This window comes from Acomys minous (assembly GCF_964271855.1).
Source record: "Acomys minous genome assembly, chromosome: 1".
Taxonomy (NCBI): Eukaryota; Metazoa; Chordata; class Mammalia; order Rodentia; family Muridae; genus Acomys; species Acomys minous.
The window spans coordinates 186,930,003-186,942,080 of NC_140483.1; the positions used below are offsets into that span (position 1 = coordinate 186,930,003).

Sequence of the window (12,078 nt, forward strand, 5' to 3'; positions counted from 1 at the left end):
CTCCTTTTGATGTCCCCATAAATTGTTTTGGGGCACAGCCTGGAGTGCCTGCCTAGAAAAATAAAAATCTAAAAAAAAACCTGGGAGAAATCTAAGCTTAGAGTACTCCAGGTGACGCCGAGGGTTTGAGCCACTAGAGGGCTCTGTGTCTAGCAGCCAAATTTGCCCCTCTGGCGTCTTACAGTCTACACTCTTAGATTGTTTTGTTTTTGTTTTGTTTTTTGTTTGTTTGTTTTTGTTTTGGGTCTTGAGACATGGTTTCTCTATGTAGCCCTGGCTACCCTGAAACTCGCTCTGTAGACCAGGCTGGCATTGAACTCAGAGAGATCTGCCTGCCTCTGCCTCCCAGTGCTGGGATTACAGGGGAGCGCCACCACCACCCAGCTCTCAACCCGTTTTTGAGGAGAGCTACCCAGCTTGTGGTCCATGCGGTAAAGACATGCACAAATGACTCAACCAGAAGTTTTATTGAGCAGAGTGACCTGCTGCTGAACATAGGGTAGTTAAGTTCAGCTTTATTTTTTTTCTGAAGATTTATTTATTTATTATTTATACAGTTTTCAGAAGAGGGCACCAGATCTCATTATAGATGGTTGTGAGCCACCATGTGGGTGCTGGGAATTGAACTCGGCACCTTTGGAAGAGCAGACAGTGCTCTTAACCTCTGAGCCATCTCTCCAGCCCTCGGCTTTATTTATTTTAAGTCATTTAGCGTCCCAGTAGCTGTAGCACAAGCCGGTGTGTCTGATGAAATAACCCTTTCTCAAGGAGAGTGGCCCGAGAGGTGAACACCGATGAACAAACTGAAGGAATTGCAAGTGGAAAGAAAAACTCCACTGCACGGGGAACCGCAGCGAGAGAACAAGGCATTCGGAGGGGGAAACATGGAGTGAGACGTGAGTGCAGTGGGAGGGGGGAACACACACTGGCCAGAAAGAGCAGTGGGAGGGGGGAACACGGAGTGAGGTGTCAGTGCTGTGGGAGGGGGGAACACACACTGGCAGGGAAGGCCAGTGGGAGGGGGGAACACGGTTATTTGCTCATCTTCCAACCCCGTAGGAATCTCTGCCCGGTCCTTAGGCCCGGGGGACAGAGTTTCCTCTGGAGCCTTTCTGTCCTGCAGCTCGCCTTGGCTGGGTAGCAGCTGAGCGGTCCCCTCCTCCTCCTTGCCGGTGGTAACTTCCCAGGGCTCCGCCGGCGAGCTGGTCTCTGTACCCACTTCCTCCTCTGTTTCCATGGCTGCTGCTCTTCTTCTCGCCTTCTCAGAGTGGACCTCCTTTTCCTTGGAAGGACAGGCTACCCACCTCTTCCTTCCTGTGGATAGTTTTGGGTGGGTAAGTCACGTAGTTCTCCTTGGCCTCTTCCTCCTTGGAGAAGTTGGGACTCTCCCTCCAGACCACTGGGCTGCTCGCCTCAGGCCTGCAATTACTAAGTGTTTAATAATAGCTACACCTGGAGGGGGTACAAAATGCTTCCATTAAACATCTGGTGGGAAAGAATCTAAGATTATGCAGTCACTTCTAAGTAAGGCAGCTCTACTAGGTTAAATAGCTTCCTGCCCGTCGCCCCCACCTCTCTGTGTGGTCTCCCACCCTGACCACTGGTGCCTAAATAGAGGCACAAATGGGAGGGCACACATAATTTTGACCAGGTTAATGTTTTGAAGGGTTGTGGTTGAGCAGGATGACATCATCCATATTTCCCAACTGTCCTTTTCCTCTGGGGAAAGAGGGGAAAGGGTGCCAATCCACATGCGGTAGAAGGCCAGCCCGCAGACCCGAGGGTGGGACTGTCACAAAGCTAGGAGGTACCGCTCCTGCTCCAAGCTGTCCGCGGTAAGCCAACTGAAAGAGCCACTTACTAGTGTGAAGCAGGAAAGGGAAATTTGTTCAGTGCAACCACACTGGGAAGAAGGACAAAGATCCAGTGACCACACCCACAGTCTATCTTAGGGCCCTGAAGTGAGCCTAAGCTCAAAGGGAGGGGCCGAGATATGCACACCGAGGCAGCCCTGATCCGAGAGTGGGTCCGACACCACTGGCCGCCGTTGTCTGGGCTCCTGTCTCACCCAGGGAGGTGCCACAACCATGTGGTGTCTCCTTCCTGAAGACAAGGGCTCCCTCTAGCTGGCTCCTTCTCCTTCTCCCAGCATAAAATTCCCAGGGAAATTCCCACTTCGTCAGAGTCCATCGTTCTAACAGAGTGATAGATTGAGAGACAGGGGTTCCTCTTTAGAGCATCTTTGGTTCTGCCAAGCCAGTTACAGGACCTCACCTATGCAGGCCAGGGGACCCAGAGGCTGGGACACCTGAAGTTGCAGAGGCCGTGATACCCATGGTCTCATTAAGGGACTCTAATCCCTGTTGTCCCCTCTCCCCTTTGACCATCAGGGTATCATGTGACCCCTCACATGCCACCTACTGCACTTTTCTCCCTTGTGTTCCTGAGCCCCGTCTCTGTTCTCAGAACCCAGTGAAGCTGAAGGAAAAAAAAACGAACCAAAAAAAAAAAAAAAAAGCCAAAACAAGTCCAAGATTCACTTGATAAAGAGAAGTAAAGTCTATCTCCTATCTGCTTGTTGGCCTTCCCCTGCTTCCCCAAAGGACCCCGGGCTTACCTGAGACCACAGTCCCTGGTGCTCAGAGACACGGCTGAGCAGGACATCTAGGTTGAACTTGGACACCACTGACCTAACCCTTAGACAGTAGCTCCTCCCCACTCCCAAGCCAAGCCCCAGGCGGGCCTTAGCCACAGCCTATCAACTTACTTGTCAATCTTCTCTCAAGACAAAGGTGCTGGCTACAAATGTCTTAGGGCTGGAAAGTCTTCCTGCAGGTGGCAGGTTTGCTGTCCTGGTCTCCCCACAAGAGTCTGTGCTGTCCTTCATAATACCCCTTGGCCAAAGGGTTCCACTCCTACAAGATTGGCAGGAGTGTTTTGGGTGGTTCCCTAGGATTTACTGGCGGCTAAGAAACCTCTTTAATTTTAGAGCTAGTTGTAGGGAGGATCCTGCAGGATTTTTGTATTTTCCAGCAAATGTTAAAACTTTAGGATGAGTATAACTGGGCTGGAACTAGGGACACAGCTATGCCTGAAAAATAAATTGTGCAGCTCGTTCCCCCTTGTGCCAGGTGATTGCTTCCCAACATCTGATTAAAAAGTACTAGATTCTAGCCAGATGAAGTGTTAGCACGTAGGTTGCCTAGCAACCTGCTATCCTCTGCCGCCACCAGGTGTGTGCACTTCAGCTGCCCACCACCTATAAAGGACCAACCCATTTCTGGGTGCTCTTTCTCCACCTCGGCTTCTCTCCCCCTCCCTGTATCTGAGGTACCCCTCACTATCCCTCAGTCTCCCGGGTCTCTCTGTCTCTCCCCTCATGGCCCACTCTGGCCCCAGCTCCTCTCCCCTTCCCTTCCACCAAATGCATCTCTTTGTGCCATACCTGTTGTGTGGCCTCTATGTTTATAGGCATAACACAAGCGGTGGCCTCTGCCTGTAATCCCAGCCCTCTAGAAGCTGAGATAGGACAGCTGTGAGTTTCAGGCTAACCTGGGCTACAAAGTGAGCTGCCTAGTCTCCAAAGAGAGGGGGAGGGTCTGGATGTGGTAGGGCATGCCTGAAATACCAGCACACGGGAGGCAGAGGCTCATGGGGCTGAGCTCTGTGAATTCAAGGCCGTCCTGTCTATATAGTGAATTCTAGTGGAGCCAGGACTGCTTTGTAAGACCCCCATCTCAAAAAAGAAAAGGAAAGTAAGAAAACAGACAATGTTTTAATGACTTTTGCAGCTTCATCCAATAGGGACATGACATAGTCCCGTGAGCATAACCTATGGTGACAGCTTGAGCTTTTTCAATGTTGCTTTTTGTGAGATCTGTGTGTTTTAGTTATGCCGTTCTGCTCCGTAGCGTTCCTAATAGAGTTAGGAACAGAGGCTACGGCTCCTAGAAGCCCCAACAGGCTGGGCTCAGCTACTTTTCCCACAAAGCCTGCTCCTGGTGGCTCACACCCAGCCTGGACTCCCAGCACTCGGGACACTGATGCAGGAGGATCATAAGTTCCAGGCCAGCCTAGACTCCACAGGGGTCCCCACAGAACCAGAAGGAGACAGGGGAGGGGGGAGGTCAGGAAAGGAGCGTTATTAAATAAGCTGGGTCATCAGAGCAGGACAGAGGGAGCCGAGAATCCGGTCTCAGCTGCTGACAGCAGTCCTGAGCACGCGGGAGAGAGGCGATGGGGAGGCTCGGAGTTGCCGCGGCAGGACTCCGGGTCATCTTGGTCTGGTTGTCCTCTGGTTGATCATTATCATGGGCCATTTCCTCAAGCTGGGTGCTGAGAAGTTTGGTTAGTGGCAGTTCTACCCTTTGCCTTGAAACTCACCAGTCAAGCCTGTTGTTCCTGAGGTCCAAAGTCACATTAAGTGAAAAAACACTCAGGAGAACTCACAAGAGAGGAAAAGAAAGAAGAGAGAGTTGTAAACAAAACAGAGGGTGGGTGACATGGCTCAGCACATAAAGGCACTTGCTGCCAAGCCCGTCGGCCCACTCTGCCACTGAGCTACATTCCCCAATCCAAATTAGGATTTGTTGTCTTAACTTGGATAAGCTGAGAGATGTCAAAACGCAAATCCCAAATTGGTGCTTGGGCAGAGCCTAGCATCTGGGTTGTGAGCACACTGCTGGAACTTAAGCCTGAGAGTACTACATGGTGAAAGGAAAGAACTGATTCCCACAGGTTGTTGCTCTTTGAGAAGACCAGGGTTCAATTCCTGGCACCCACACAGCAGCTCACAGCTATTTGTAACTTCAGTCCTAGGGAATCCAAAATGCCTCACACAAGACACATGCAGGCAAACACCAATGCTCATCAAATAAAAATGAATCATTTGAAAACAAAATGAGGGCTGGAGAGATGGCTCAGTGGTTTAGAGCACCGCCTGCTCTTCCAGAGGTCCTGAGTTCAATTCCCAGCAACCACATGGTGGCTCACAAGCATCTATAGTGTGATCTGCAGATAAAACGCTCATATACAATAAATAATAAATAAATAAATTTTAAGAAAACAAAATGAAATGACACTCAAAATGCTGTTAGCTGGGTCAGTGCCTGGACCTCCTTGAGTCTCTCTGTCACTACTCTGTCCCTGTGGAGTGTGGCCTGCCTGTTAGATTTTCTCTCGTTCTACGTCTCTCTGCCCTGTGAAAGCTCAGACCTTCTCTCCCAGGCTCCTCCTCAGCCTCAGTTACTACACACTGGAGCATGACCCTGCTGCTCATGGGACCCGAGACGAGATGAGAAACAACCCACAGGCATACAAACACGTGTTGTCACAGCTCCTGAGAAACAGGTGGAGAATGCAGAAGAGAGCGGGACGAATTAGCCTAAACAGGAAAACTAGAGAAGGTCACATGGAGAACAGCTGCTATTTAGACTGGTTTTGTATAGAGATTCCCAGGGAGAAAACACTAGAAGACTGAGAGAGTGGGAATAGAGAAACTCAATTAGACAGGTGTGTGTGTGTGTGCGCGCGCGCACACGCTCGTGCGTGAGCATGTGTGTGTATGTGCACGTGAGTATGTATGTGCACTGTGTGTGTGTGTGTGTGTGTGTGTGTGTGCTACACATGCTTAGACTCTTATCCCAAGAACAAGGGACAGTGATGAAAGGTTTTAAGCAGGGAAGTACCAGTGTGTCTGGAAAGATGACTGGGTTGTGTAAGAGAGGTTAGAAGACAGCAGGTGAACAGTGACCAGATGGAAAAGGGTTAGGAACTTCTGTGGATTATTACTCATTTGGGAGAAGGAGGTACCAACGTCGATATTCAAACTGAGCACCTGTGTTGATAGCACCTCAATGCCTGTCTGAGGTGACAGGTTCCAGCCACAGCAGGTTATCCCTGGTTGGCTCAACTGGGGACATAGGGGTGTCATTTCGCTAATAAGATAAAAATTAAAGAAAAAGTCAATTGAATGAGGAGGTTGGGTTTTCTGGTCAAGAGTTTGGAGAAGAAGTGGTGTGTGTGTACGCGCGTGCGTGCCCTCTAAGAGTGGAACCTCGGGTCCCACACATGCTAGGCATGCGCTCTGCCACTGAGCTACATCCCCCAATCCAAATTAGGATTTGTTGTCTTAACTTGGATAAGCTGAGAGATGTCAAAACGCAAATCCCAAATTGGTGCTTGGGCAGAGCCTAGCATCTGGGTTGTGAGCTGGAACTTAAGCCCAGGGGGTGGATGTGCTGTCACCTGAGCTTGAAGCTGCCTGGGTCCTTGATTGGCCTGGAAGATAAGCTAAAAGGCAGCAGAGAGCAGACCCTGCCAGCAGCAGGAAAGTCAAAAGAATGTGGGCCGGGAGGCCCAGGCTGGCTGAGAGCTGGGATAGAGTGTTTGTGAGGAGTGTGCCTTAAGAGCAGGCAGTGAGCCAGGCACCTAGTTCAGCGTCAGCCTGGTCTACAAAAGCGAATCCAGGACTACACAGAGAAACCAAGTCTCAAAACACAAAACAAACAAACAAACAGGTCAGGCAGTGTACACGGAGGCTCTGATCTGTGGAGGATGGTGCAGCGGAACAAGAGAGGCCTGTACAGTCCGGCAGGGGCTTGACCTTTCTTCCATAGGCTTTTATGCTAAGCATCTCCCCATTTACTCGATCATTCTTCCCATGATTGTATTTCTAGAACGCTCTGTGATTGCATATAACTGCTTTTCCCCTACTTTGGGATGATCCCCAAATGTATTCTGACCCCCTCCTCCGGCCCGTTGCCTCTGCTTTACTGGCAATGCAGCTGGTTCACAGTTGAGGCATGTGCGCCCTCTGTCGGCTTGTTCTGGAACTGCGTCAAATCAAGTCTTAATGAGGATCTGTGTGCAGAGTGTTGCAGTCTGTCCTCCAGATTGGGAGGCGGGGGCGCTTGTTCTGGAGTCGGGCTGGGGCAGCTGTGGGGTGCCAATAAGGTCAGTGTGCTGAACACAGGAGACTGTCAGAGGTGCCACAGAGCTGATTACCTTGAAGGTCATCGGAAGGACTTCAGCGTGTGGCCCCACAGCATCTAGTTCTCTGCAGACAGCCTCAGGCAGAGTCTGGAGCAGTGAGTCCAGGCAGGCAGGGAGATGGCTCCTATAGAACTCACACAGGATGACTTTGCCAGTCGGCCTGCAGCACCTAGGAGGACTATGAGCCCAGAGACAGAGAAGTCAAGGACGCTACCAAAGTCTTCATGAAACTGCAAGAACAGGCCATGGTCCCCTGGAGTGCAGAAGGCTCCCAGAGCCCAGGCACAGGGCAGAGGGTTCCTGATGGCATGACCGGGGACATCATGAGGATTTGGAGTTAAGTCAGGTAGAGCTGGAGCTAGCAAGCTGGGGGCTGTCATCCCAGGTGATATGTAAGTTCACAACAAGAATCCCAGCACTCGGGAAGCTGAGGAAGGCGGGTCTCTGTAAGTTCGAGGCCCCCCTGGTCTATAGAGTGAGTCCAGGACAGCCAGGGCTACACAGAGAAACCAGAGACAGTGCAGATGAAAAAGACCAGGAACTCAGCAGCTGGCCCTGTTATGATGCACTGGGGTCTGGAGAGAGGAAGACAGGGTCAGAAAGGTGTGAGAATCTAACTGCAGCCGCCCGCTGGCACAGGCCTGTGAGCCCGTCAGCCACTGGGAAGCTGACACTGAGGATCAGTGTGCGCAGTCAGCCTCTGTGGCTTAGTAAGGCCCTGCCTCAAAATAGAAGCTTTCAAAAGGAGGATCTGGGGACACAGGTGAGTGGTGAGTCTCCAGGTCCATGAAAGAGTAAGGAGGCAGCAATTATTGGAAGCCAAATGAAGGAAATAGTTTAGGAGAGAAAAATCAACCAGGCGTGGTGTCACAAGGATTAATCCCAGCACTCGAGAGGCAGAGGCAGGTGGATCTCTGTGAGTTCAAGGCCAGCCTAGTCTGCAAATCGAGTCCAGGGCAGCCAGTGCTAACACAGAGAAACCAAGAGAGAGAAAGAGAACCAAAGTCTCCAGCCCAGCGTGGAGGTGCACACTGAAACCCCAGCACTGGGGAGGTACATCAGGACTATTGAGAGTTTCACGCCAGGGAGGGATAAGAAAGGGAGGAAGATGAGGGAAGAAAGGAAAGAGAGAAAGGAGAGTGAGAAAGAGAAAGGATGAACAGCTCATCCTGTCGAGTGCTATGTGCAGGTCGAATGAGGATTAGAGTACAACCATGGTTTCCCCAGTGTTCTTGCAACTCACAGCAAAATGCCTTGCCATCCCACCCGCAGGTCGTGGCAGATACCAACATAAGTGCCATAGCGACTCAGCTTGAAATCATGTCCACCGGCCCCCAGCTTGGCTCTCCGACTGCTGACCGATATCCGGAAGACACGGAGTGAGTATTGTAATGCAGAGTGGACCTAACCCCTGAGCTTCAGCTTCCAGCATGTGTGTGCGTGCGCGCGTGCGTGTGTGGCATGTATGTGTATATGTGTGTACATGTATGTGCATGTGCGTGTGTGTGCGTACATGTGTGTGTGTTCGCACACGCGTGTGTATGTGTATATGTGTGTGTGTTTGTGCGCACATGTGTGTGTGCACATGTATGTGTGTGTATGTGTGACCAGCCTGCATGCTATGTCCTGACCTGACAAGGAGCCAGGGTTCTCGATCTCACCCAAGGCTCTGCTCCACCATGGCACAGCCTGGGCTCACACCGCTTCTCATGGCTTTGACACAAGCATGAGCCCTCTGTCCTAAGAAACGGTGGGTTTATAGACCAGTCCCTCCCTGCTCTAAGACGCGAGGAGTAAAGGCGCTTGCCAATGAGTCTGATGACCTGAGCGCCATCCTGGGGGCCCACATAGTGGGAGGAGAGACCCAGCCATCTGCCCCTCAACTCCACTTGCCTGTGTTTGCACCTGCACACGCTCTCAACGGCACTGTATGTGGAGACTCTGAGGAGAAGGTCTCCAGTAGATGTGGGAATCTGGTCTTAGCAGGTTCCCTGGGGCTATTCTAGCACAGACGGGCAGAGAGCCGCTGTGCTTTGAGAAGTGCTGCCTGAAACTGTTCCTCGCTTCCTCATCAGCACCTGCTGGAGTGTGTGCTCAGTGAATGCTATTGGTTAACAGTTCGTGCCAGAGTGTCCTGATGACAGCCATCCACAAGGGGCTTTATTGGGGGGAGGGTCATAGTTTATCAACCTAAATGATACTTTTGGGTGTTTTTTTGGAGAAAAATTTTGTTTTTTCCTACTTTATTTCCTCATCATATATGCCATCAAATATGACAGAATACAAAAATAGCATTTTCAAGCTACCACAACCCTTTAAAACAAAGTCAGAGTGGGGCGATGGGGGATGCTTTCAGTCTCTGGATGCTTCCCTAGCAGGAACAAAGCCCTCCTTCATTTCTCAGTACCACAGGGGACTGAGCATGGTAACACACATTTATAATCCCAGGACTCAGGAGGTAGAGACAGAAAGATCAGAAACCCAAAGCCGCTAGGTGGAGGCAGTACACGCCTTTAATCCCAGCACTTGGGAGGAAGAGGCAGGTGGATTACTGTGAGTTCAAGGCCAGCCTGGTCTACAAAGTGAGTCCAGGACAGTGAAGGCTACACAGAGAAACCCTGTCTTGAAAAACAAAACAAAACAAAAAACAAACAAAAGAATATTGATTGCTGTGAGTTCAGGGCTAGTCTGGGCTAGAGTGAGTTCTAGACCAACCTGACCTACAGTTCAAACCACACTCAAAATGAAGGGAGGGATTTTGGCAATATGGCTCAGGGTAAAGGCACTTGCTGCCAAGGCTGGCAGCGTAAGTTCAATGCCTAGAATCTCCAGGGTATAAGGAGAGAAGTGAGCCCCAAAAGCTGTCCCCTGACTTTACGCACTTTAAAGTGTGTGTATGTACACATATATGTATATGTACAGATATATATAACATGCCATGTACATACATACATACATGTGTGCATGTATATACACATGTGCATGTATCATATTAAACATTAGGCCAATCCTTGTAGTACATGCCTAGATTTCAACTGCTTGTGAGCCTGAGTCACAACAACTATTTTTGGCCCTATAGCGCTGAGGGTGCTAAACCTTTCTCTTAATCACTTTGTTCTTTGCATTTGGCCAAGGTATGTGAATTTTTAAATTAGAGAATCAATAAATTTAACCGGTGATGCTTTTTAAGCTTCTTTTCCCCCCTCCACAGGGTTTCTCTGTGTAGCCCTGGCTGTCCCAGAACCCAATTTGTAGCCCAGGCTGGCCTTGAACTCAGAGAGATCTGCCTATCTTTGCCTCCCAAGTACTGAGATTAAAGGCCTGTGCCACCACTGCCCAACTCTGTAAAGTTTTTAAAAAAATTATTCTGCCTTTGTTTCTCCTGCAAGATGTAAGAACACAGAACTCTAGGCACATGTACCCCATGCTGCCTTCACATAGGACACTTTTCTGAATGGGACACTTCCCTCAGCACCCTACTGAGGCTTCTGGAGCCATGAAACATGGGATGTAGGTGTACACATCAAAGCTTCTTTTTAGCTGGGCATGGTGGCCTTTAATCCCAGCACCTGGGAGGCAGAGGCAGGCGGAGCTCTGTGAGTTTGAGGCCAGGCTGGTTTACAAAGGGAGTCTAGGACAGCCAAGGCTACACAGAGAAGTCCTGTCTCAAAAAGCCAAACAAAAACTTTTTTAAAAAGATGTATTTATTATTTATACAGTATTCTGCCTGCATGTGTGCCTACATGCCAGCAGAGGGCATCAGATCACATTATAGATGGTTGGGAGCCACCATGTGGTTACTGGGAGTCAAACTTGAGATCTTTGGTAGAACAGCCAGTGCTCTTAACCTCTGAGCCATCTCTTCAGCTCCCACAAAAACCTTTTAAAATAATTCTGTTCCTTGACTAAAAGATTATTTGATGTAACCAGTGGTGATTCTTTACCACTCTAGAAATATGACATGTCACAGCATGTTGAAATTGAGGCAAGCAAGCTACTATGGGCCTGCCAGCCAGGTGCGTGTTTGGTTGAAAACTTCCAATCATGAGCTGGAAAGATGACTGAAGAGTGGTGCATGCCTTTAATCCAGCATTCAGGAGACAGAGGCAGGGGGATTGATAGGAGTTCAAGGTCAACTTGGTCTACAAAGTGAGTCCAGAACAGCCAAGGCTACACAGAGAAACCCTGTCTCAAAAAAAAAAAAAAGAGTTAGTTAAGAGTGTGTGCTGGTCTTGCAGTGTGGCTCCCTGCACCTGTGTCCCCATATCAGCCAACTCATAATGGCCTGGAGCTCCAGCTGCAAGGAGTCCCATGACTCTGGCCTCTGGCCTCCTCAGGCACCTGTACTCATGTGTCATACCTACACACCAGCACGTGGCTTTTTTTTTTTGGAGGGGGGGGTAGGGTGTTTTTTTGTTTGTTTGTTTTTGTTTTTTCGAGACAGGGTTTCTCTGTTTCACCTTGACTGTCCTGGACTCACTGTAGAACTCACAGAGATCCACCTGCTTCTGCCTCCCAAGTGCTGGGATTAAAGGCGTGTGCCACCATGTCCAGCCAGGCTCGTAGCTTTTAAAAATAAGCCTTAAAAGGGAACTTTCAAGTCAAAGCTGCCTGAGGCCTTAGTCCTCTCAGCAGCCAATAAGAAACAGGCCTGCTCAGAAGGCGAGACAGGCGTTCTCAGCAGCCAATAAGAAACAGGCCTGCTCAGAAGGAGAGACAGGCGTTCTCAGCAGCCAATAAGAAACAGGCCTGCTCAGAAGGCGAGACAGGCGTTCTCTGTGAGGCTGGGTCCAGTGTGCTCTACATAGTGAGTCCTAGGCCTGCAGAGTTACATGGTGAGACCCTGTTGAGAAAGAGAAAGGGGAGCCGGGTGTGGTGGCGCACTCCTTTAATCCCAACACTGGGGAAGCAGAGGCCGGTGGATCATTGTGAGTTCGAGGCCAGCCTAGTCTACAGAGTGAGTCCAGGATAACCAAGGCTACACAGAGAAACCATGTCTTGAAGAGAGATAGAGACAGAGACAGAGACAGAGAGACAGAGAGAAGGAAAGAAGGACAAAAGAAAGAGGAAAGAGAAAAAAAGGAA

General features: G+C 49.9%; 1 protein-coding gene across 3 annotated transcripts in view; it reads left to right on the forward strand.

The window, feature by feature from the left end:
• PATJ (PATJ crumbs cell polarity complex component) overlaps window positions 1-12,078 on the forward strand; it is a 324,218-nt gene that overhangs the window by 298,756 nt on the left and 13,384 nt on the right. For all 3 annotated transcript variants that reach the window (XM_084769227.1, XM_084769228.1, XM_084769229.1), the window contains one exon: window positions 8,266-8,372. In XM_084769227.1, the coding sequence (XP_084625353.1) occupies window positions 8,266-8,372 (107 nt within the window). The remainder of the gene's footprint in view (window positions 1-8,265; window positions 8,373-12,078) is intronic.